The sequence below is a fragment of the Glycine soja genome, chromosome 5 (assembly GCF_004193775.1).
Source record: "Glycine soja cultivar W05 chromosome 5, ASM419377v2, whole genome shotgun sequence".
Lineage (NCBI taxonomy): Eukaryota > Viridiplantae > Streptophyta > Magnoliopsida > Fabales > Fabaceae > Glycine > Glycine soja.
The window spans coordinates 902,373-928,800 of record NC_041006.1 but is presented as its reverse complement, the minus strand read 5'-3'; the positions used below and the strand labels follow the sequence as shown (position 1 = coordinate 928,800).

The following is a 26,428-nucleotide window of genomic DNA, read 5'->3' as shown; positions in this document are numbered from 1 at the left end:
ATATAAAGTGGAACGAATGGAGTGTTTATGAATCGTTCCCGATAATATTGTTATTAAGAATGTTTTTATTGAATATATATAAAAATATGTTTGACTAAGTTTTAATATTCTTGAAAATAATTTTTAAAATTTTAAAAAATAAATAAAAAATAGAACTTACAGGTGTTTTAGACATATCACTTTTCTATCTCTCTTTCTGACACGTGAAAATAAAATTGTAAGAAGGCAAGATAAAAATGGAAGTTATAACTCTTTTGGTTCAAAGAATAATACAATATCCATAATAATTTCCAAAGCTTGTAATAATTATAGGAATGTAGCATTTGTGTTTCGAGACATCACATTTTTGTGTTTATATTTTTGAAAATGTACTTTAGTCCGTGAAACAAACACACTCAAAGTAAAATAATTGATTAATGTAAAAACTTTTTTTAACATTTTCTTGGGTTCCAGTTCACAAAAGTAAGTACAAAGAAAAAAAAAAGTAGAAGGAAAGTAAGAGTAAAAAATAAAATGATATTTTAGTTGTTTGGTAAGAGAGAAAGTGAACAATAATAAAAATAGATTTTTTTCTCTTCTCTTATTTGAGTGGTATTAAAATGGAGTTTTTTGTGTGTAGTTGTATTACAGAGTGTCACATCAAACAACAACTAACATAATTGTAGATTAAGATCAGTTAAACAATTATTCAAGGGCTAAAAACGAATTTCATAGAAATAAATGGGAAACTAAGACAGTACAAAAAAATATTAAGAGACCAAAATGATTTTTTTGAAAAGAAAAGAGATTAAAAACATATTTTACCAAAAAAGTTATATGATGTTACCTTAGATTAGTTATAACATGTCATATCTTCATTTAACCATAATATTGAACAATAAGAATAAAAATATTAATAAAAAATAATTCAAAAATTAACACCAATCAAAATTTTAATTAAAGACTAAAATAGAAAAATTTAAAAAGATTTAGAAACTAAAAAAAAATATTAAACCCACAAAATTATATACAAGAATTATTGTTTGATCACCACGAAGAAGAGTGACAACACTGGACATTTGAAGTAATCAAATTAAACATTCTCTTTGGTTTTATTTTATTATTGCTTATATATACAACACAATATTGTAAAAAAATACACATCATAATATTGTAAGCAAACTACTCCATTTTCATTACATTATTATATTTAAGTTTCGCATAAAAAAAATAAACCAAGCCATTTTAATTGGTTTATTCTTTTTTTTTTAAATCAACTTCATACCAACTAATTTGATTAGGTTACAAAGTTTTTTTTCTTCTTCACAAAGTCAAACGTCAAGACAAGAAGTAGGTTTGCTATCACCATCAGCCTCGGGTTTACCTCGTGAAATGGAAGAATCGAGCACAAAAAAGTCCAAAACAGTACCTTGAAGTTTGAACCTTGCCGTTTATTATCAAACAGGATAGCATTGCCCTTCTATTGTTACTGTTATCATCGACATTCTTAACTCTTAAGAACTGATTCACCAAGGACCCCTCTGAATTTCAGGTACCTGATTCCAAATTAATTCAATTGACCCTTTTCATTTTCAATACTGTAATTCATTGCATCATCAAGGTTCCGCGATATTGTGTTGTTAGGGTTTTCAATTTTCTAAACCTGCTTGATCGAACAGTAACCATCAATGAAGGGGGAAGTGCAGCTTCAGCCTCCAGCGGTTATGCAAAACCCTAGTGATTCGGACCCTTTGCTCCATAACCAGGAGGAAGAGGATGGGTCTCCGGGAAGCTCTGGTGAGATCAAGAATGAGGAAGAAGACGTTGAGGCTGGATTACTCCCCTGTTGTCGAATTTGCCTCGAAAGCGATTCCGACCCAGGTGAAAATTCCCGCAAAAGATTTCAAATTTGCGCCGAATTTTTTCATTTTCGGGTGGAATTATTAAATTGCGAAATATGGGCATTTCCCTGTAAAATTATATAAAGACTTAATAAGGTAGTGGTTTTGGAGAGTGCAATTAGAGTCCTTAAAATATGAACCAGTGTATCTTTGTCAGCATCGAAATTAGTCACATTGTGATCAGATACTGTTGTTTTGGTCTTCACTCCCTCCCCCTTGTGAATCTTATTTGAAGAATTGTAGTGTCTTAAATTGGTCCTTGTAGTGCTTTTGTTCCTTCCTAACAATAGAAAGCCAATGTTGTGCCACTCCAAATTCCCATTTTATTTTTCCTGCTGTCAAACTAGATGATTGTATTTTGATATTGTTTGTTCAACACACCTTGGCTGACAATGGAAGCTGAGATTGGAAAATTTAGTTCTTCTAAGGGTGTATTTTTATAACGTGATTCTTGAAATCATTAACATTTGAATTGTTTTTGGTTAATGAAAGGGAACATTTGGTGTTAAAATAAACTGTGCTAAGGAAAGCAGGAAACCATTGTCATTTATTTAAAATTTTCTGTTTAATGCATGCATGGCGCAGCACTTACCTCCCATTCCCATATGCTTTATTTTTTCAACATCTTGTTGATTAAACTTAATTGACAACTCAACATTTTATATGTTGAAGTTTCTCATTTTCAGCACTAAATCAATAATGTGATTAGAAGAAGCCAGATGATCTTATTCGTTGGGCAAAAAGTTGGTAAAAGATAAACTGATGATCAAGATTTTTATAATTGAAACTTGGGCATTTCCTGTACCCATGATACTTAACCCATTAACTCATCAGATAAATGCTACATGATGTTAGCAAACAACAATATGGATGTTATTCTTTGGGTTGTCGTAGTCTTCATAAAGCTAATTGTTGTTTGATTTTGTAGAGGATGAATTGATATCTCCGTGCATGTGCAAAGGGACCCAACAGTTTGTCCATCGTTCATGTCTTGATCATTGGCGCTCAGTAAAGGTGTATATTTTGATGCTGGTCTTGATGCATAATTTTAACTGCTAGTATTAACTTGTTGAGATCAAATGATAATTTGGTGCTTCATAGGAAGGATTTGCCTTCTCACACTGCACAACCTGCAAAGCCCAATTTCATCTTAGAGTTGAATCGTTTGAGGACAACTCTTGGCGTAAAATAAAGTTCAGACTTTTTGTGGCAAGGGATGTTTTCCTTGTTTTTTTGGCTGTACAAACTGTGAGCTTTCTTAACCCTTCCTTATCCTTCATATGTAATGCTTATGTTTTCATTGTTTTTATTAAGCTATCCCAAAGAGATCTTATTTTTGTTTAGAAGCTCCTCAGCTCCAATTCAGTCCTACATCTGTTATCATGATGATTAATAAATTGGCATAACTTATAAGTACTCTTCTTTCAGAAAGATGCTGCTTATCCTGTGGAATTAGTAAATTGAGCTTTCATATTGGTATTTGGTCAGAATAGTATCCATAAATGTTTATTTTTCATTGGCCTAGGAACAATTAGATATAGACATTATGATTGTGTTGGTATCAGTAATGGTAAGGAGACACCAATTGAGATAAGATGAGAGCATTTCAATTTCATTAGTCCTTGAATTATTAGGAATTTTGCTGTGGTGATATTGAAATGCTTTGCCATTGTTGTCAAACTCTTGAGTAAACTTGTAGACTCTTATGAGTTTATGATTCTAGGTAAAAACAAGTTAACTCATTGTCTAACTCTTTTTCTGGATAAACTCATATAAACTCACATAAACTCTCGAGTCAAGAAGCAAGCCAACAAGTTTGAAATCAAATGTAGTTTTTGCCCCCCATTGACCCCACGGTGGCAGTGTTTTATGCTTCTCATGTATTGTTTTTGAAGCCAATGTAAATGCAACATATTACTAGGGCTCACATGATTTGAAGAAATCAACTCTTTTTTCAAAAAAAATTCGTGCTAGAAACTTATGTTTTTATGAATTTAGGTTGTTTTGGTAATTTATGTAGTTTGATCTTGTTTAATAACCACTCTTTATTTTTGTGGTTTGCTACTTTGTTTTATTATGCAGTTGAAATGTTGAATTATTGTTGTATTAAAGTATTATGTTATGCATATATGTCATTAATAGTTTTTTTAATATTAGTAAACTCTTACAAGTTTACGAGTTGAGTGTACAGAAGCTCCACGAGTTTATATAAACTTTCGGTTTGACAACCTTGTGCATAGTTAACTAGGGGACCAGTTGTCAGTCTTTTTTTTTTTTGCACAGCCTGGTTGTCAGTCTTCAATTCATATTCTTGCAATTTTTCCCTTGCTTGTGTCAATATTAATAATTTAGGCCTTGTAAATTAGTTTTTATTAGCACTTTTAGTTTTGATTTGATTTGAAATGTTGTAAAAACTGATTTTGTGATGCATCTGTCTATTTGTTTGGCATATATTGTCATATGGTGTAATGTTTATTTACGAGTATATCTAATCTGTTTTATTGATTTTTCCAGGTGATTGCAGCTATTGGTGGCTTTTCATACATCATGGACAAAGATGGTTCCTTCAGGAACTCATTTGATGATGGTTGGGATAGGATACTGTCAAGGCATCCTATTCCATTTTATTATTGCATCGGTAAGCTTTTATGGTTATGGAAGTTATTTGCTTTTAACCAATGGCTGAATTTCTTCTGTATATTTGTCGGGTTTTTTTTTTTTTGCTGTCAGATTTTTGTGAAATTAGGGAACCATATTTATCTAGATTATCCATGATACATGTAATCTGCTTTGATATTTGCCTCATCCTTAATATTTAATGTTAATCCTGAAGAATATTTCAAAGAGATTATTGTTCAACGTATATCTGAGTGGAATCTGGATCCACACATGTTAGACGTCATGTTGGAGAGAAAAAAGACACACAAGACAAGTTAAGTTTGATTTGAATTAGACTGAAAAAACAAAAAACACGAGAGAATCCAAATCTATTAGTAAAAAAACATTAATATGTAAAGGTAGAAATCCATCCATGTTTTTTGCTTTTAGAAGGGATGAAAGGAAGCACACTATGGTTAAAAGTTACTTTTAACTTGTTCTCTCTGAGCTATTTTGTTTGCATGTTTCTTAAACAGTTGATTGTAATATCTAATCAAATTTCATTCAGTGGATCTATTTTAACATTTAGTTAATTAATCCTTGGTGGTAATAATTGTTTGAAAGCTCTAGCTTCTGCTTCCTGTTCATTTCTCTCTCTGATGGTTTATATTTGTATGTCAGGAGTGCTGGCCTTCTTTGTACTGATTGGGTTTTTTGGTCTCATACTGCATTGCTCCTCCCTCAATAGCAATGACCCCAGAATGGCTGGCTGTCAAAACTGTTGTTATGGTTGGGGCATCTTGGATTGCTTTCCTGCGTCAATGGAGGCATGCTTTGCCCTTGTGGTTGTTTTTGTTGTCATCTTTGCAATTCTTGGTATAGCTTATGGTTTTCTTGCTGCCACCATGGCCATTCAAAGAATATGGCAGAGGCACTACCATATCCTCACCAAGAGGGAGCTTACAAAGGTAATAATACCCCAGTGCTATATTGAATGTCCGTGTTGTTTTATCTTTCTACTAAATGAAATCATCTGTCTGAAATGGTTTTCATATTTCCTATATTTGATCATTCATTGTTATAAATATGTTTACAGGAATACATAGTAGAGGATCTTGGTGGCTGTTATTTCCCACCCAAGTTGGACCCAGAACATGAAGGTCGCTTGAAAATGCTTAAGCTCTTGTAAATTAGGGAGCACGCACCTGTAGAAATGTTTTTGAATAATTTTGAGTATCAAGTTGTTTCTTTATTTGACCGTTACGGTCTCGTGCTCAGCAACCTTGTTTGCTAGTGCTTGGAAATGGTTTATATCATCGTTTTCTTTTATTTTTTTAAACAAAGAGTCTGGATCCTTGCCAGATTCTGTATACTACAAATCTGACTGGAAAAATTATGAAAATATATGCTGATACTTGTCCATGCACCATGATTTACCTTTAATGTATCCATCACAATTGTCATGAGTAAGGAATAGTGGATACCTCATCACTCCAAACACCTTATCAATACATATAATTTCTGTCTCTCATTCTTTGTACCACATCGTATCAGTTCTTAACTTATATTCGCACATTTTTCCCCTCCTTTTCTCAATAGATGTCAAAAAGCTTCTTGGTATCCGCCGATGATTTTGGGGTGAAGGGCCAAGGCAATTGTACATTAATGTTATCGGAAAATAAATGGGGAAACGAAAAACAAAATATCTACAAGTCTTGTATGATTTTAGTATGTTGTTGTGATGATTCGCCTATTCCCTTTTTTATTTTGTGGTGGGGGAGGACATAGCTAGTGGCTAAAAGAGTGTACTGAATTACTGATGTAATTCTCTTGCTTTTTCACACAATTCATGGTACTGACAGTGCTGTATCTTTCGTGGCCCGATGAACTTGCGTACACAAAATTTAGAAATGTGCTCAATTATGACTGGGAGGACTCCCTTGCGTCACACTTCCCTCTTGACAGTAATTGGCAATTGCTAACTTCCAAGTCAGTAAAGCTTTGTGCCAAGTAACAGGACCTGTGGAATTATATGTGTGATCTAAATCAAATTTTAAGATTTTTTTTTCTTTAAGTAAGAGAGCTATACATTTAAATAAGAGAGTTATACAATAGATCTTTTTATCAATTATATGTATTTTTTTTAACACGTGTGATCTTTTTTGTTTTATAAAATCTAACAGTAATTTTTTTTTTTTTTATCGATGAGTCCAGAACTTGAGTTTTAGTGACCTATCAAGTAATTAGGAGACACTTTTGAGCCGAAAAGAAATGGAAGGGAAAACTAAAAAGTAGAGTCTGAGAAAGAAATAGGGGGAGGTCACCATAAGACCAAGGCCAAAATATATTATATCGCATTACAATAAAAGTAACCACGAGAAGAAGGCTAAAGATTTACAATTGAGAACACAGAAGAGACAGGAAAAAGTAAAACAATTACAATTAATAGTAAGCGTTCCTTATATGCATACTATATATGCACACCATTGGTTAGTGGTGCTGGAGCTGGACAATTGGATTCAAGCACCCCACTTGCACCAAGAAAAACAAGATGGTCACCATCCCTAATCACCTCCAGATCTTCAATTTCACCTCCATCTTTGCATACAACCTTATTAGGATAGAAACCAAATTTCTTGGCTCCAATCTCAACTAGCTCTTGAAAGCTTCCAGGTAGTAAAACAAGCTTCCCAACAACCTCACCCTTCTCAGGGCAACTAATGATAACTCTAGTTGGACCAAGTGCACTACTACTAGCACTACTACTCTTCATACCATTCCTTGCATTGTTATTCATGTCAACAGCTGAAAGCAGGTCCTTTTCCCCATTGTGTACTGCTGACATTATCCCAAAGAGTGAGTTATGGTAGTTGTTGCTCCGACGCCTCGGCCGGCTCTGGCTCTGGCTCTGGCTCTGGCTCTCATGAAACGAGCCATCAAGAGGCAATGGCATGGTTGGCTCACTTGTGAACCTACCAAGGTACCTGATCTTGCTGTTCCTCTCGGGAATAGCGAAGGAAGACTGAACCTTAGGCTCCCCAGTGGAATCAAAAAGGGCTTTGATTTCTGTATGTGCCTGCTGATCTGCAAGATCTCTTGGGGTCCAGCCATGCTTGTCTGGCTTGTCAATACTCGCCCCGTGATCCAAAAGGAATTTGACAATCTCAACGTTGCCTTCAGAGACTGCAACGTGCAAGGCTGTGGTCCCTGTGTTGCTGTTTGGAAGCGTGATATCTCCTCCATAGCGCATTATTTCCTTCAGCAAGTTGAGACTGTTTTGTTCAACGGCATTACATGCAAATTGACCCACATCCCCGCATTGCAAGTTTGCTCCATTCTCTGATAACAGCTTGCTCATTGACTCATGTCCTTCCACTATAGCCTCCCATAGTGGCACATTACCTTCCAAATCTGCACGTAGAACAACCTACTAAGTTTTTATTTATGAGTATGACTAATAGAAAGTAATTTAATATACTATATGGTTTAAGAGAACAGAAAGCAATTTCTTGGTTTAATATTTTATTCACGTTGCAAACCACGGTCATCCAAATGAGCGCAACTTACCATTGAAGCACGCCATGCATATGCATGTGACAATGACTTCTAGATAAGATGGAGATATTTATAGTGTCATTTTTGGGGGGACTCAGACATCATGAGTGTGTTACAAAGTCAACGTAGAATTCGTTTGGTTTACATCAATAATAATTTTCTTTTCTTATAACATTATTATTATTATAATATAAAATTTGTGGTAGAATTTAAACACATTTTAATTACTAAAAATTAATTTGACTAAAATATATAATAAATGGACAAGATTGGTCTCCACTCTGTTTTTAAGTTATGGAACACCCCCCTCCCCTAAAAGAGTTATTTAAATAATTTGAAGACACTCTTTATTAATAACACTAACATGATATTTCACTTAATGATGAATAAAGTATTAGAACGAGAATGTGAACTAGTATATTACTAATATTAAATAAGTTGTCAACTTCTCTCATATCCAGGAACTTGATCCAACTAAGACGGAGACTTCTATATACTTTTTATTTTTAAAAACAAAAACATGTACACATGAACACCAAAAAATAATTATATTTTTAATTAAATTTGTTATACGGCATGGTTAAGTCTGCATTGGTGACCATATGGCTCTCCAACTTCCTATTATAGAATGTTTATTAAATAGTTTGGCTGCCGACCATTAGAGACTTCAGTTTTTAACTAGGAGACTTATGCATAATGGAGACACTGCCCTATTTTTAACAAATGAATAACATCATCTTCTATTATTGGTTATTACATGGCCACGACTTTTTTCCCTCTCTAGTTCCATGTGTCTTGCTACGGGAATAAACAAATCCAATGAGGACAGCCGATGTGAGGGTTAATAGTTTAAGTTTATTAATTAATACTACACGAAAGATATGATGCTAGTTAATTAATAATTTTCTTGGAAACGAATCCAAAGAACTGCACATGGCTGTATAAAATTCAATGATATTAAATTTAGAGTATCGCGGCCTCATCAGGCACAACTTGATTGGTTTTATGGTAATTAAATAAGAAGATACACTTTGTGGAAATCCTAATACAGGAAAGTTATGTTACTTCTACAAGAAAAGCAATCACACACACACACTAACGAGTAACGACTAACGTCCTCATCAGATATAAGCCATTGTTTATTTAATTAAATGTATTTGTTAAGATCAGGCTGATGCTAAAGATATGGAAGTTTTGGAAAACAAAAGAAATAAACGACTTTTATGTTTTTAATCTAATAAACATTTCATTTTTCGATGAAAACTTTCCATTCATACCTCTTTAATACTACTAGTATCATCTAATGTTAAAAAATCCTTTATTTAAATAATTATTCATACCGAGTCTCGAGCAGTGGGACTAACGTCTAAATGTGGCAGACTTAAAATAATAGAGAAGAATACTAGTAATTGTCATGCCTAGAAGTCTTCATCTTCCATCATCCTTCAAATTGGTTGTATATAATCTTATACTAATTCTTATCGTTTGATCTAATAACTTTTCTAATAGTGTAACTAATAGAAATTAATGAAGAGGTAAGAAATATCTACCTCTAATGTTGGGATCCGCCCCATAATCTAACAGAAGCGAAACACAGTTCTCTTTTCCTTGAGATGCCGCTATATGCTGATTTTGCAAAAACAGAAAACAGCACTATGAATTAGAAGGAGGCAAAAAATAGTATCCAAAAAGAAGGTCAAAATGAAAATTATAATTAATTCACCCACCAAAGCTGTCCTTCGATTGTTGTCGGATTCATTTGGATCCATGCCCCGTTTGAGTAATTGATGTAACAACAAGTCATCTCCTCTTGCTGCCGCAAAGCACACACTCACTGGTAGGTCCATCCTACCACGAGCTAACATGTTCTCAATATCCACCAAAACTCCCTCCATGATTGGATCGTTGATCTCTTTCAAATGCTGCACACCATAATTAAGTCCACGTACATAAAAATTACTGAGTGCTCTGTTGAGTGTACTTTTTAACCCTTTTTTTTTTAAGAAATATTTTTGTTACATTCTATTAAGTTTGAATAAGTCTTGTATATATATGTACGAGCTAAACCACTTGGCCAAATTTTTGTACTTGTGAACAAAGGTCTTTTTTATATACCGTGGAATGGTTGTCAAAAATTAATCAAAAAACATACAAAGGTATTCTCACATATTACCTCTAAACATTTAACTTTTGAAAAGATCTGCTTTTGGATGGTTATACGAGCACGAATGGAACCCAATTTCTTATGGGAGTGTCTTAAGGACAATTACCATACGGAGCAAGGATGCCGGTTTTGGCAAAGATCTTTTAAAAGAATAACATAAAATATATTTTTGTAAAACATGTACAAGGCTTAGGATATGTACTATAATTTTGCAAGGCTAATTAGATCAGAAAAATGTGAAATTTTTTCATTGCCAACATTCAATGAGTGGTTATGATGTTATGCTGACCTGAAGGAGATTATTCATTATTATGGTTCCATCTCCCACGTTGGCCTGAACAATATTCAAGAACGAAGTACGGTTTAGCCTGAGCAACTGACTTAGTCGCTTCGTTCGAACTGTGAAAAGCTGTGGCTTATAACAAAGCACGCCAATTTCACCACAAAGATCACCAGTTTTGGCCTCTCCAACAACCTGAAATCAGTTACCAACATTCAGATTTAGTTTCATATTGTATATTCCATCACTCTTTCTTATAATGTACTCATAAATGAACTTGCCTGCTCAACCCCATTTTTAAGAACTAGTAGTTCCTGTCAAAACAATTAAGGCATTAGAAACCACAGTTTGTAAGATTGTTTCAGAAGAAGTAAAACGTCATGATCTGTCACGATCAAATATTGTCAAAATTTGAAAAGCATGTACATAATTTACATAAATAAGTTGGACAATTACCACGGCACCAGTGACCAGTATATAAAAGTCAGTGGGGGCTTCGTTTTGCAAGATAACATCTTCTTTGGGTGGAAAATATTCTGCTTTCATCTCTGACACCTTTTATAGTTAGTCAAAAAAGGGCCCTCAGTGCAAGTTGAAGATTAAAATAGATATTTAACTAACAATTACGAGCTGGGACAAAAAAGAATAAATTGCAATTACCAATTGAAAGAGCAAGTCATTTGAAACTCCATGAAACAAGTAGACCTTGTCAATCAGAGAATAGAAAAGATAATGTGAAATGCTCGATCTGATGGCTTTAGGAAGAGAATCAAGTGTCTCTTGCTGCTGCAACCCTTCTGAGTCGGTTCTATACTTCAAACACAAGTGTGCAAGCATTTGGTCTTGCAACCGATGCGGCAATTGGTTCCTTTGGGCAAAATTTGAGGCAGCTTGTATGGTATCCCTCTGAGAATTGAGTAAAGCCATATATAAGTTTTACATGTTCCTTCACTTAAAATCACTAACTGGGACTACATCCTAATACTTACAAATTTTCTGGTTCGACTTGTGCCATGGACAACCAAGTTGGTCATATTACCAATCAGATACGCAGTTAACCCCAGATTAAAGAGCATATAGAAAATGTCAAAGATCATCTCCCTTGAATTCACAGGATGCAAATCTCCATAACCAACAGTTGTTAAGGTAGTAATGGACCAATAAATAGATGTCACGTATCTTGACCACAAGCTGCGTTCAAGGAAATTATCCATGGTTGCACCAATCCATGTCTTTTTGGGATCATGATAACGTGCAGCAATAAGATAATAGAAACATGCAGCACAATGAACAGCGAAGAGGGTAACCTATAGAAAACATCACTCACACAATCAGTCTATTGTTCAACTTGTTAAATTCATCTTCCTTATTAAAAGATTAATAACTTTGGAAACATACAGCAATGAGCTTTGCGCATCGAACCCAAAAATAGTTATAGTTTTTGTCCTTCTCAAGCCTATAAAAAAACAGTTACGAGCCACATAAATGAGAAGCAAAATAAAATATCCAAAACATCATTTGATTGGAAAAGTGGTCAATATTACCGAGAAAACAAGGCACTAACTCTTCGAAGACGCCAAAGCCTAAGCATGTTGAATAGCCCATAAGATTGAAGAGGAGAAGGTGATATCTTTTGTACAAGCTCTGAGGGAATGATGGAGATAACATCAAAGGCCAACCAAGTCCTTGCATATTTCCAAGCAATCTGTTTTCGGTCATCCACGATCAAATAAGTGCTTTTGTCAATGTAAGCCACGAAGAAGGTCAGAACTATATCCACGAAAAAAAATCCATTGACAATGTTATCGGTTATGGAAAGGGGTGCTTGTGGTTTCTTCAGGAATCCGAATTCAAAGGGAGAAACCCAAGCAGTGTAAACCACCAGAATAACAAGGAAAGTTTCCCATATCCTGCAAAAATCCAACAAATTTTAATTACTTAATAGTACTCATCTGGGTTAGAAAACAGAGAAAAGAAAGTATATTTTTTTTACACGAAATTTAAGTTGTAGTTACAGAGTCAATAACAAAACATTTATTTGGAATTATTTATGAATTATCCCTTTGACGCTTCTTTTCAGTGGAGTCCAAGCCAAATTCTTCCATTGCATGCACAGTCTCCACCAAACTCGGGATGTTTCATATCCAAGGAAACAAAGTCAAACTTCATAGTTTGACTACTGCCAGATGGAAGCTCGTGACTCTTCCTTTGAAAACTCAATTCCAACAAAGTTAACCAAAACCAAATATGTAACTATGTGTTTTTTAATGGATTAACTCCGTGTGTCAGAGCGTGCGAATTATGTAAACGACCTCCAATGAGATAAGGTTATTGCAGTTGGTGTATGATTTTTAATGAGATGGATAGATCTCAATGGAAGAACATTTTTCAGAGAAACTAAGCAATGAAACTATCATTAAAAAATGATAAAACGTAAAAGAGAGTGAAAGGGGGGGTGGTTGTGCTATTTTAGTAAATCAGCAGGGATCACAAGGAAAAGAAGAGATCCAGAGCTGTTCAATCTGGTTTGTGAACAGTGGAGAAACCGGCAAGGAATAAAAAAAAAAACACGGAAACTCGTCAAAACAAAAAACAGCCAAACATTAGCATTTAGCAAAATTCCTGAACTGTGAGGAGGACACGAGATTGAAAAAGGATTATCAATCCTCATTAGTCGGCATTGAGCAAGGAACGAACGGCTAAAATACTTTCAAAAAAGCAGGATACGATAATAGAATAAAATTAAGATAATAGCATCTAATGAAAAAAAAAAGTGTAACATAACAACCAACAACAACAACAACAAAAACAAGGTTCCTTCCGTGAGAAACAAAGAAACAGCAGCAAGTAAGTATCCGTCAGAATCAAAGCAATAGCAGCAAATAAGACTAAGAAAATGAGAAATATTGACATATTTGCTACAAGCTCGACAACAGAGAAGAAAGTAAGGAACCTATAACGGCGGTCATAGGGAGATATAATGAAGGGTTTGAGCTTGAGTCTGCGGTTACTTTTGGCTCCAAGGGAAGGTAGTATTCCAGTTGAGAGACTGTAGTGGCTGCCATCTCTTGACAACTCAATCTCATCTTGGCCGCACACGGACATGGACACCAACATTTTTGTTTTATTTTCTATCTATGTGTGTGTCTGATGCAGAAAATGTCCTCTTACTACAGAGTTTCGGTCGGCATGTTATTGATGAAGCGGTTCTGAACGTGTTTTTTTCTTCTTTTTTTTCTCAACGAACCAAAGAGTCTCGTGTCCTTTATATATACACCAGTCCAACGCAAATCCGTAGGCGCCCCCGCTTCATGGTTTCGTTTTGTTTTCTTTATCATTTTAGTCTTGTTAAGGAGCGAGATCACAAGAAATTAAAATAACCAAGTATTTATTGTGAAATTATAATAAAATAAAAAAATAAATTATAAACAATAAAATTTCATGTGTTTTAATAAAAATCTTTTGATTGTTTAGAAAAAAATAAAAATTTCTTACCTTTTAAGTTCTTTAATCGAACACTTGATTAACATTTTTTTATATTCATTAACAATAACATGATTATGTTTAAATTAAGATTTTTAAGATGATTTGTTATGACAATAAAATTTAGTAATATTTAATTAAATTTTTTTAAAAACTTAAACAAAGTATTCTGATATTAAAAATCATTAGTTTTTAATAGATTATTTTTTAAAATAAATTTTGATGGATTTCATATAATTTTTTAACAAAAAAAATATAAATAACACCTTCACCCAACAATCTCATTTAAATCTTTAAGAATTTTTCATACTTCTTTGTAAGATTTATTTTCATTGACTCTTCTAATTTTAAATATTTTTTAAAAATCTACAAAATTCTTCTTTTAAATCTAGGAAACTCTTAGATATACATTTATTAAAATTCAAATTAAAATATCTTATTCATAAAAGTCTTTTAAAAAATATAATAAATTATAACATTCCTATATATTTTTTTAAAATTCATAAAAAAATTTATACCAAAATAATCTTTTAAAATCATAATCAAATATACCATGAATGTTGTGAAAGAGAATGTGGGTGAGTGGATGATAACAATTCTTTAAGTAATTAAGTAATGACTGTAGGATTTTATTAAGTAATGATAATGGGTGAGTGGAGTAACATTTATAGAACTTTTATGTATTTAATGTAATAAATTTTTTAATAAATAATTTTTTTTTAATTATTTAAAGTTAACTTTAAAAGATACAGTTAAAAAGCTTCCTTAGTAAAAAAAATATATACACTGGTATTTATCAGTTTCTTTTAAAATTAAATTGTTCATTCAACTAGTTAAATTAATCCAAGATTTAATGATTTAACTGAGGCTAAATCAGGATTATTAAAATAATAAATAATATTAAAAGTATATATAATAATTTTATAACACTTAAAACTAAAGTAAAACACTAATTTATAGTTTCTTAATATTTAAAATACAAGCAAAAATCTATTTTAACATGTTTTAGGTGGTGCAACCATACACAATATTAATTAACAATAACATGATTATGTTTAAAATAAAAAAGTGACAAATACTTCAATTTAATTTTTTATTATTTAAAAAATTAAAATGACATCACATGAAAGCATTTTTCATTGGCTTATGAACTAAATGTTAGCCAATTTTTCCATTTTTTTTTATCGATTTTTATTATTCATTAAAATATTTTATTAAATCAGTTATGTAGTTTATTTGAATTGTACATTAGATGATTTTTCAGTTCAATCATTCACTACAGTCTAGTTTTTAAAATGTAGATATTCAGAATTGATTTTAACATTTTAAAGTCATCTCTAATGTGTTGTTTATGAGAGTTGTTTCAAGTTAAACAATATTGTTTAACAAAAAATTATCATTGAAGCATATGATCTTTTTTTTTTATCAAGTTGAAGCATACGATCTATCATTGCTCATACAAGCGTTGCTATTTATATAAGAAAAATTGCTTAAAATTTTGTTATTAATAAAAATAATTTTTTATACTCTGAATAAGAGAAATTAACGGATTGTATAGCCTATCAAATTAAGTTAATTATTCACTTTAATAAACTTAATATTAAAGTGAATTTTTTAGTAAAGTATTTAAATCTACGGGAGTAACATTGCAGGCCAAAAAATTAAGATAATTAATCCATTTAAGCTACTATGTATTGTGAGTGTTTTAAAGTGGTGGACTTTTATTCCAAACAACATATTTATTACATTTTTATTCTTTTATGTAATAAATACTTTATTTTAAACAAAAATTTTGCATTCAAAGTGTATAATTGCTACTGATAAACTTTCATTAAAAAAATTGCTACTGATAAACAGTGTATAATTACTGATTGAGTTGTCTAAGAGCTTTTTCCATGGGCCCTACACTTTAATTCATATTTAATAGTTTTTATTTTTATTTTCTCTAATAGTAAGCACTGAATGAGTTGCTTAAATGGACTTCAAAAATATATTTTTATTACTTAAAATATGTTAAGCAATACTATGTCATCATATGTTATAATGGTAATAATTTGTTGTAAAAAAATGTTATGATAGTAATTTTTGTTAAACAATGTTGTTTAATTTAAAATAACTCTTATAAGTAATGGTATTGAAGGTGACCTTATTAATTTTAAATGCATAAGAATAGGTTTAAGATGCTTTATTTATAAGATTGTCTCTATAGCTGCTAAAGGAAACTATTTTTAAAAAAATAACTATAACTATAATTATAATTAGTTTTATATAATTAGTTATAAAACTATAACCACTTTTATAGTTATGGTTATTTCAAATAAATTATTTCTATTTTAAAAATAGTTATAGTTATAAAACTATAATTAATTTTATAGAAATAATTACTTCAAATAACTTATTTTTATTCTTCATAATTGGTTATATAATTGGTTTTAAAAATAACTTGTTATATAATTAATTTATTCACAACCAATTATATATTAATATTTTAAAAATGATAACTGCTTATATCAAGTTATAACTAGTTGTAGTTATAATATTCTCTTATAATTTAGTTATTTATTAGTTATAGTTATATAAATACCCAAATTATAAGCAAGCACACCTAATTTTTTCTATCTTTATCACTCTATGAAAAGTTATAGTTATAATTGATGTTGTAAACTAATACAATTTAATACAGATTACTATACTATAATTTAAAAGACAAAAAAAAAAACTGATGAACAAAAAAAAAACTGATTAAATCAAAAGGTAAAAGAAAGTCTTATTCAAAGCTTATCTAATTCAAATTAAACTAAATTTTTACATTATAATATTAAAATTTGTGTACTCAATTATATAAATTTATTAGTTAATGTTGAGTTTAGTACTAATATTAAATAATTACTATAAATTTATTTTCTATATGGGTAATTATTTAATATTATATTTTTTAAAAAATTTAATACGAGTTAAATAATTACTTCATTGATTTTATATAACTATTTTGATTCGTTTTAAAGACATCAAAAACTAAATTAAAATTTATCTTTACAGAAAACTAAATCAAATCTTTTAAAAGATAAAAAATCAAATTGAATAGAATAAAAAACATAAAAGACTAATGTGTATTTTAACCTAAACTATTTAAAGAGTGCAAAAAGTAAATTTATGCAAACCAAAATATAGTGAAATATAATTAATGGATAAGAAAAGTGAAATGCCAAACTTTAGACAATAAATACCTTCATCAAACGTTTTAACATAAGAGTTGAAGACTGAATCCTGTAGAGGAGTTCAAAGAAAAATAATGCTATATAAAATTTTATTTCTTTCCATTTACATATTAAAATATTGATTGGTTTAATTATGTATATAAAATATTATTAATCGCTAGAATTAATTAACATGAAATTATTTTATCTTAGTATATCAAGTTCGAGTATTAAATATGTATTTTTTAAAAAAAAAACAGAAAATTTAATTCATTTCAACATTAATAATATCATAAATACATTATTGTATGTAATTAAAGAGTTGGTGGCTACAATCAAATTTTGTCCCTCAAGTTAAACAATGAGCTGCAAAATTTGGTTGACAAGACATATCTCAAAATTTGCAAGAAACTTGAGCCTATATTTACATATAGGTATAATGACCCCTAAATCAAATATAGTTATACATTTACTCCTAATCCCATCAACAACAACTTTGCAGTCTAATTCTATGATAACCTTGTGATATCCAAGCTCATTGACCTAATTGATAACCTCCAAACAAGCTAAAGCTTTTGCCTTTACAGGCAGAAATATACCAGCAACAGAAAAAAAGACTTTGATTTGACAAAATATAAACAAACTCATCTCTTAAGCACAAGCCAAATCCTAGGCGTACGGTTTGCAGATAATAAAAAATAGAAGCATATGCAAAATTATTTTATGCATATTAGAAAAGAACTTGCATTTTAACTAACTGGTTACTAGAAATCTGAATAAGTTTTATTTATAACATGAGGAAAGAAACACGAAATCTTCAATTCCCAATAAATTCCAACTTGCCCCAAACTCAATCCATGGTTCCATCCCCTGCGAGTTCAGTCAACTCTCTTGAGTCTCAGGCACTTGATGATGGTTTCTATCCCTTTTTATCCAAAAGAAAAAATGAGATATACAATTACTAACTTCATCTACTACTATTTTAACTAAGCTTCGATAGTTGACTTTTATTATTTTAATTTTTTCTTTTGTTGTGTGGCACTGAGGTTTTGCTTCCCACGCCTCATCGGTAATGAATGCCAGTTACTTTTCATAACAATCTGAATAGAGTGTTCTTGCTAAAAAGTCAGCGTATTGTTTTTTCTTTCACGAAAGTAAGCGAAAATCAAGTAATTGATAAATATTTTTATTAAAAATTATGTTGAGGATATTATCAAATCATATTAAAAGTACTTTATTCTTTAATAAAATTAATTAGTATAAATTATATATAAAAATATATATTTATTTAATCATTATGACTTTTAATTATGTAACAATAAATATTCATCTCATGTAATGCACATATTAAAATACTTGTTAAATTAAAAAGATTGTTTTAAACACATTAAATGTATTTTCTTTTTTCATACTTTTTTTTATAGAATACTAGGCAAACTTAGTTACTACGTGCTTGTATAACCCACATACTATTAGTGTAGTATTTTATTTTTTATTTGAAAATTTGAAAATTAATTTTTAACATGTTTTATTTTAAAATCTTAATATAATTAATTTGACACAAAATTATAAGAAAAAGTAGTCGGTGATTTTACTGAACGAATAAAATAGTATTGATAAAATGTAAAAATTAAATGTAGTTTGAACAGAGAAAGGAAGAAATGTTAGCCACATTCTCCCATACTCTTTTTTTATAATTAGTTAAAATTTATAATTTTAGTAGGTCTCACTTTTAAAGAAGGAGACAAGTGAGACTCATAAAAAATTTATTAAAAGAAAAAGAAAAAATCATTAAATGATGAAAAATAAGTCATAAAAATTGGTGATTTTTAATGAATTTGTTAAAATTTTATATTATCATTTAATTATAAAATTTCGTGTATGTGTATGAAAAGTTGACCGACTTTAATCATAATTATTCTAAAAATTATATTAAAACTAATTTTTAATTGATTAATAATGTAAAATCTTTTACTTTGAAAGTGTATATCTATTATACATCTTTAATTTAATCTGCCTCAAATTTAATCTATTATACATCTTTTTGACAGTTTGTAAACTAGATTCCCTATATTTTAAAGACAACTTTGGACTATATTTTGCGTCCTTCTAATTCGGCCTAATGTTTCATATTTTATATATAAAAAATGAATTTGTAAAGATAAAAAGTTATATATTAATAGTATAAAATAATTTTAAAATTTTATCTCATCATAAATATACATGTACAATTTTTAAAATAGTTAATATAAAAGTCAATAATTTCATCGTACATGTAATTTATTATTTCATATATCTTATTATAATTATCGTCATATATTATATACATGCACTTAGAAAAACTAATAAATAAATAAAAAAGAATAATAATTTTATAAGATTAACCTTGGATCATTAATTCATTTTTTTATATTTTTGTAGTCCATAATGATAAATATTTTAAAATAATTTTTTTTCTTATCCGATAGTTATTGTGAACAGAGAAAGTATTAAATGATAATATAAGATTATGTTACTGTGTACAAGTTAAAGAAAGATCTTAGTTCAAATGGATAGTAGTCAATGTGTGAGCAAGAAGCAGATTATGATCAAATGGAAGCCTCCTGAGCCGGGATGGTGCAATATGAATTCTGATGGTTCGGCCCTAAGCATTAATGGAAGAGCTGGTAGTGGTGGTTTGATTAGAGATGAGCATGGGAGATGGATTGTGGGTTTTGCTAGGAATTTGTGGCTGACTTATGGGGAGTGTTTAAAGGTGTCAGCATAGCTCGACAGAGAGGGATTGCACTACTTGAGATCAATGTTGACTTACAAGCTGTAGTGGCTGTGCTTAAAGGAGATAGTCAAGGTTGTGCTACTGGTAGGAGTATTATTGTTGCCATTAGGAAGTTGTTGAGTGAGTTGGACCAGGTGAAGATTAGTCATACCTTTTGAGAAGCGAATCAATATATATGATGATTTGCTTGCTAATCGAGATCATGACCAGAAGGAGGACATAGTGATTTTGGAGCACCCAACAAAGTTTTTGTCCCAATTGTTGCTTATGAATACCCTCGGAGTTGAGATACCTTATTTTGTTGTTGTTTAGTTTCTGTTAAAGGTCCTGCACACCCCTATTTCTGATCCAATTACCATCAAGCAAACACATAATTGTTGAAATAAATCGAGTATGTTGATGGGTAGGTAGGAAGCGTGCACATTATTATTTATTTAATTTAAAAGCTGACCTTCTCACAGTCAATTTCACAACCAAGTTGTGGCATATTTAATGTCTAAGCATGCATTAGTCCATGGTATAAGGTAATTAATTCAGCACTAAAAATGTCATCAGCATGGACATGGACACTGCCCATAATTCATAAAAGTCTCCGCATTTATGTCCCGGATTAAGCCTCTAGACCAGCCTTTTTTTATTTAATGGACAGAAACCTCCATCATTTTTTTAATTACTCTTTAGGTACTTTAATTTATTTTTAATGTTTAATTAGGTCTTTTAATTCAATTGGATTATTTTTATTAATTAAGTATTAACGTTAATGGTGTAATATGATGTCACATACTTATTTTATGTTGCTAATATTAATACATTATACATTCATACAGTTCACCCATAAAACGTTTATACTTAATTGACAAAAAAGATTTAATTAAATTATTTTAAAGGTTAGAATTAAACATTGAAAATAAATTAAAGCACATAAAGAGTAATTTAATTTTTTTTATAGTTATTCCATCAATATTTAACTTGAAGAATCCGTAAAAGCACATCAGTAATTTTTTTTTAAAATTCTAATAGTTAATATTAGACCACTTTTTATTTTTAATTAGTGTTTTAGATTATTTTTTAATATTTAATAAAAAATATTACTACGTCATTGCAAAATTTTCATTAAAATTTATTTATTTTAATAATAACTATGATATAAATATATGATTTAAATATATTTTAACTCCTACAAATATGACGTCCTTGCAAAATTTGGTAATGCTTTTAGGTTCGTTGGCATTTTTAAGTGCTTTCTTTCCTAAAGTTTTACTATCATTAACTCTATAGTTAGTTTAATGTTGACATGGCTATTAATTAACAAAGATAATTAAGGTAATAAAAATATTTAAATTAATATAATTAGATTATTTTAAGTGTGAAATTCAATTAAGTAATACACTTAATATTTTATATAAATAAGTTAATTAGATGTATATTTTTTAAATTTTTATTATATTCGAAAAAATTATTTTTATTGCTTTAAATATTGTTCTTATTTTACCAATCTCTAATTTACTTTCAACACCGTACTTTTTAAAAAAATATAATTTACTTAGACACTTATAATTTATTTTTAACATATTACTTTTGATATTATTTTATATTTCAATTTATTAATTTTGACCTTTTTATTTTAATTAATCTTTTTTAATATATCACTAGTGATTTTATACAAAGAAAATACTGTGATTTTTTATTATTAATAATAATAATTTTAAAAATATTTTACTTTCATTTTTAAAAATTATTACTACTTTAATAATAAAAGTGCAATATTAGTCTTTAAAGACAAAGTCATTACATGTGATATGTTAAAAAGTTAAATTATATTACATACAATTAAAACTAATGAATTAAAATGTAAAAATAATATTAAAAGCAATATGTTAAAAGGAAATTAATTATAAGTATCTAAGTAAATTATATGTATATATATATATATATATATATATATATATATATATATATATATATATATATATATATATAAAATAGAAAAGTATAATGTTAAAATTAAATTAGTGAGCTGAAAAATAAGAATTATATTAAAGGAAATAAAAATTATTGTTCATATTATATTTAAATTAAAAATAATTGTAACAGTAAATTGTATGTAGTTATCTTATTTATATAAAATAATAAATATGTTACGTAATTAAATTACACACCTAAAAATATCTAATAATCTTTATTTAAAATATATTATTTAACCTTAAGTTTCTTAATTATTGAGTATTCTTCATTTTAATCATATTTGCACTAAAATTACTAGATTTAAGATAATGACTACAAAATATCACTAGTAAAATGCCTGGATCTAAAATTAACAAAAAAAAAATTTGTTGAGACTAAAACTAGATAAAATAATATTTGGAATAAGTTAAAATATTCTTAAAATTACGAAAACCAAATATAAACAATTAAAAGTAGATAAAATAAAACATACGAAATATAAACAAGAAAGTGTAATTAAAAAGAAGTGTTAATCTGTATGGATCAATTATGAATTTAAATTGACTCAAATTAATTTAAAAATTTTAGATTGAATATTTCTTTCATGTTTGGATCAAACTCTACTTAACTCATAAAAATCAGCTGAATTTTAAATTGAATCATGGATATTAATATATGAATCCATTAATTTTACTCGTTAAATTGTATTAAATTATTATTATTATTATTATTTATATATAACATATATAATATATTTATAAATTTTAAAAAAAAAGTCAATTACTATGCTTCAAATTTTTTGCTTCAAATCTACTACAACAAGGCTGGTGGTAGAATATTAACTCTATTTTTTAATTTATTTTAAATTATTTTAGATTTAGTTGAACTTTCCGTTAGTACTTCTCATTTTGATTATTTGAAAATATTAAAATTACAAAATTATAATAAAATAGTTGCAGCTTTTAGATTTTTATGTGCTCTGTGGGTGTACTGATTGTTTATTTTATTTTATTTTTAAATTATATTTAACATGATATATTAGTTTATGTAATAACGATGAAGATAATAATGCAATTCTTTCTCTTATTTTTTTTCCTAATATTTGACTACACATAACACCTAACGTAATAATTATAAGTAATATATTTGATATTTCATTTAATAAAAATTTAAGTTTATAAAAAATATTTAATTTTAAAATTAATAAATAAATTTAAATATTTAACTCAATCCAATTCAAATCTTTATAATCAAATTGGTTTGCATTGAATTTTAATATTTTTTTTTTCCTTAAAAAATCAACACAGTTAAAAGATTGAGTCACGGATTTAACTAAATCCACCGTATACATGCATAATTAAAAGAGAAAAAAACATTGGAATCGGATAAATCTCCGTAGATCCAGATTCCACTTTGTTTGCCACACAATATCAACTTTAGCTTGATCGATATCTTGAACGATCTATATTTGTCTGGTATCACTCCTTTATGTGTTACCCATGATAATAATTAGTGTTTTTATTTGTGCACATGATAAATTTTTTTTTTATATAATTAAAAATTGTTATAATAATTTTTTACAATTACTATTTATAATTAAATTTAAAGTAAATAAATAAATTTAAATATATAAATTATATTTTAAATTTATAATAAATAATTTAAATTATGATATATGGCTATTTTATTTATTGATAATTTATTTATAAATATCTCTTATTAAAATATAATATTATTTTTTAAAAAAAATATTTTTGAAATTAAATGTAATTTAGAGAAGAAGATAATCGAAAGTGATATATAAAAACAAAAGAATGATAGTTTAGAAAAAAAAATATTTTTAGCTAGTTGCAAGAATATTACGTGAAATGCATCTTTAAATTAAGGAGAGGATAGTGAGAGATAAAACAAAAATAACAATATTTGATTAAAATTGTTCACTACCAATTATGCTATATTTCAACCATCACATGTGAAAGGGAAAAGGATGCATACAGAAGGAAAGGATATCTTGAACTAAAGGTGTTGGGTATAACTAAGGTGGACTTCAACATCATCATTGGTCCCTCAGTCGAGGAAGTGAGAGTGGTCCATGAAGCTTAAACGTCAAAGTTCAAACTAAACCCTCCAATCCTTCTTCTTTCTACCTTAACCACCACTACGTAGTGCACGGAAAGTTTATTCATGAAGACGTTGACGATCATATGTCAACATAATGACTTCTCTGAATTTGAACATTTGCCTTAGCTTGCCCCTGTTTGTTGTCGTGTTATTTTCCATAGTACTTCTATTAAAACAGTGCAATTTTTTGAAATTTAATCAAAAACAGTCTGTAAAATAATGCATTTGACAAGGAGAGAGATTTTTATCGGAGGACTGAGGAAAAGAAAACTCTTCTCATTTGGTGCAATTCAAGACAAAGAGAGCTAAAACTAAAACTATAGTAAATATCATGATGCAATCTTATTATAAATAGTAATGGAGAAGATAAGAGGTAAAGTATAACTTTATATCAATTTAATCTGTACATTTTAAAAGTAGGTTGTAAACTATTTTTTCTACTCTTTTCTAAATCCTCTTCATTATTATTAGAGTTGTGACACAAAAAGAAAAAAAGAAAAGAAAAGGAGATATTAAGGGTTTCCTTTTCAATTATTTTATTTTATTTTATTTTAAAACCTATTTTCTAAAATAATTCCATGCTAATTTCCTGCTACTCAGCAATCAATCCCTTATCCGAAATCTATTAAAATTTGAAAATTATTTTAAAAACTAAAAAGTCGAAACAATTCAGATAATAAGTTTTTTCATCCTTAATGTTCTTTTGTTTTGTGATTCTAACTTAAAGGTGCAAATCATCTAAAGTGGTATTGCATGTGGTGAGGCATGGACTAAAAACAATAAACTTTCTCTTTATTGCAAGAACTTAAGAGTTTTTATTATTTTTTTCTTCAATAGTAAACACCAAATGAGTTATTTAATTGGGTCTGAAATTAGTTAAACAATATTTTTATAAGCAATGCCATAGTATCTCTAACAGTAAATTTTGTTTAAGTAATATTATTTAACCTGAAACAGTAACAACGAAAATGACCTTATGTGAAAAATCTCCCCTCCCCCTCGCTGGTTCTCTCTCTCTCTATTTAATAATTAATAGATCTCATATATCTCAAAATTGACCACATTTTATTAACTTTTTATTCATTTAAAAATCGTTTTAAATCGAAGCAAATGTTGTGCCGGCACTACATAAAATGATGACAGCACAAATGCTTGTAATGATTTATGATGACCAGGGGTGGATAAAACTCAACGTTTAAATCGTGATTTTACAAATTAATGAAGTTAAGTTCGCTAATGATTTTTTTAAGATCAAAAGTCCGATAATGAATGGAATGAAATGAAATGAGACTTAAAAAACACGATGAAAGAAATGAGTTAGAGCAAAAAGGAAGGGGGAGGGAAAGTTGCAAGTTATGGGCCACAACTTGATTTCATGGGTCCATGGACATTGAAAGCGTTTAAAAAGAGTTATCTTTCCTTGTAGGTCTAAATGACTCATTTCGTTGAAAGTAGTTGTGCTCATGAAGGTTTTTTATTTTTAATTTTTTACTACTAAGACAAGACAAAGCTCCCAATTTGAATAGCTACCAAAGAATTCATGAATCTTCCCATGACAATAGATTATAAATCCTGGTTGTTTCTCGTTCTTTCGTTTGTGCCGTGTTCTTTTTTCTTTCTGCTTTCTTTTCTGTGGAATAAAGTGGTACTATATATCTATTTTTACTCCCCAAAAAACGGAATTTGGATTCTCTTTATTTTCTTTTCTCTCTCCGTTTCTTTCATTATTAAACTTTTGAGATAATATAAATGTCATTTTTCACGAAGTGTGTATTATTTTAATTTTTTTATTATTATCTTAAAAGCTTATGAAATAAAAGAAATCGAGAGAAACCATTTCCTAAAAAACGAAGACCGTCGCTGAGAATTTCTTGGAACCACTTGAGGTGGGGTTGGAATCTGAATATGAAACCAGATAATAATAACGTATAAAATGATGAATATTCAGTCGTGTGGAAGGAAAATGACATTTGGGACCCCAATGCAAAGGGAGAATGATGCCTGCGTTTTATTGCCCATGGGATAAATGCACCTTTGCTGTACAAGTCAGGATTCTAGTCCTAGAGGGGTGACCTAACAGAGAAGTGAGTAGTAAGTAACGAATCAAATAAAGTTTTGCTTACTTATTACTTGACTGTTTTTAAAACAATTTATTTAAGGGGTTTGTTGATTCATTATAGTAATACAGCATCTTGCATCTGTGTAAGGTGAAATAAATGCAAATATTTCTATAATTTCTTTTTCAGTTTGGAAAATTTTTTCTGTTGTAGACTATATATGGAGACTGGAGTGTCATCTCTTTCTGATTTTTTCTATAAAAAAGAGCTTAATTTGATATAATGTTAATGTAAATATTTTTTTATTGATTAAGTAATTATTACAAAAACCAAAATCAATAATTCTATTATACATAATAACCTCTGCTCGAAT

The 26,428-nt window shown here is 29.2% G+C and overlaps 2 protein-coding genes across 3 annotated transcripts; one reads left to right on the top strand and one right to left on the bottom strand.

Moving 5' to 3' along the window:
- Nucleotides 1-1,302: 1,302 nt before the first annotated feature.
- Nucleotides 1,303-5,921, top strand: LOC114411713. 2 transcript variants are annotated; one of them, XM_028375374.1, is made up of 7 exons: nt 1,303-1,531; nt 1,659-1,860; nt 2,809-2,894; nt 2,982-3,128; nt 4,395-4,518; nt 5,160-5,446; nt 5,575-5,921. In XM_028375374.1, exons 2-7 carry the CDS (start codon nt 1,668-1,670, stop codon nt 5,665-5,667), a joined length of 930 nt encoding a protein of 309 aa, XP_028231175.1. In that variant the 5' UTR covers nt 1,303-1,531; nt 1,659-1,667; the 3' UTR covers nt 5,668-5,921. The 2 variants fall into 2 exon arrangements, with proteins under 2 accessions (XP_028231175.1, XP_028231176.1); XM_028375375.1 differs by having other exon boundaries at nt 1,332-1,531; nt 1,624-1,860.
- An 856-nt stretch (nt 5,922-6,777) lies between these two features.
- On the bottom strand, nt 6,778-13,733 carry LOC114411712 (potassium channel AKT1-like). The gene is made up of 11 exons (XM_028375372.1): nt 13,431-13,733; nt 12,022-12,387; nt 11,876-11,933; nt 11,467-11,784; nt 11,138-11,383; nt 10,934-11,032; nt 10,759-10,791; nt 10,487-10,672; nt 9,761-9,955; nt 9,584-9,659; nt 6,778-7,889 (listed from the first exon to the last, which is right to left on the bottom strand). The coding sequence occupies exons 1-11, from the start codon at nt 13,592-13,594 to the stop codon at nt 6,949-6,951; spliced, it is 2,682 nt and encodes an 893-aa protein (XP_028231173.1). The 5' UTR covers nt 13,595-13,733; the 3' UTR covers nt 6,778-6,948.
- Between the last annotated feature and the right edge of the window lie 12,695 nt (nt 13,734-26,428).

What these genes read in the sequence shown, in the direction of transcription:
- LOC114411712 (XM_028375372.1), bottom strand. Translation starts at nt 13,594, where the DNA reads ATGTTGGTGTCCATGTCCGTGTGCGGCCAAGATGAGATTGAGTTGTCA. An exon ending in CCCTATGACCGCCGTTATAG is followed by an intron (nt 12,388 to 13,430) that starts GTTCCTTACTTT and finishes GGATTTTTGCAG; the next exon opens with GATATGGGAAACTTTCCTTG. An exon ending in TACTGGTCACTGGTGCCGTG is followed by an intron (nt 10,792 to 10,933) that starts GTAATTGTCCAA and finishes TTGTTTTGACAG; the next exon opens with GAACTACTAGTTCTTAAAAA.
- LOC114411713 (XM_028375374.1), top strand. Translation starts at nt 1,668, where the DNA reads ATGAAGGGGGAAGTGCAGCTTCAGCCTCCAGCGGTTATGCAAAACCCT. An exon ending in ATCATTGGCGCTCAGTAAAG is followed by an intron (nt 2,895 to 2,981) that starts GTGTATATTTTG and finishes GGTGCTTCATAG; the next exon opens with GAAGGATTTGCCTTCTCACA. An exon ending in CCAAGAGGGAGCTTACAAAG is followed by an intron (nt 5,447 to 5,574) that starts GTAATAATACCC and finishes ATATGTTTACAG; the next exon opens with GAATACATAGTAGAGGATCT.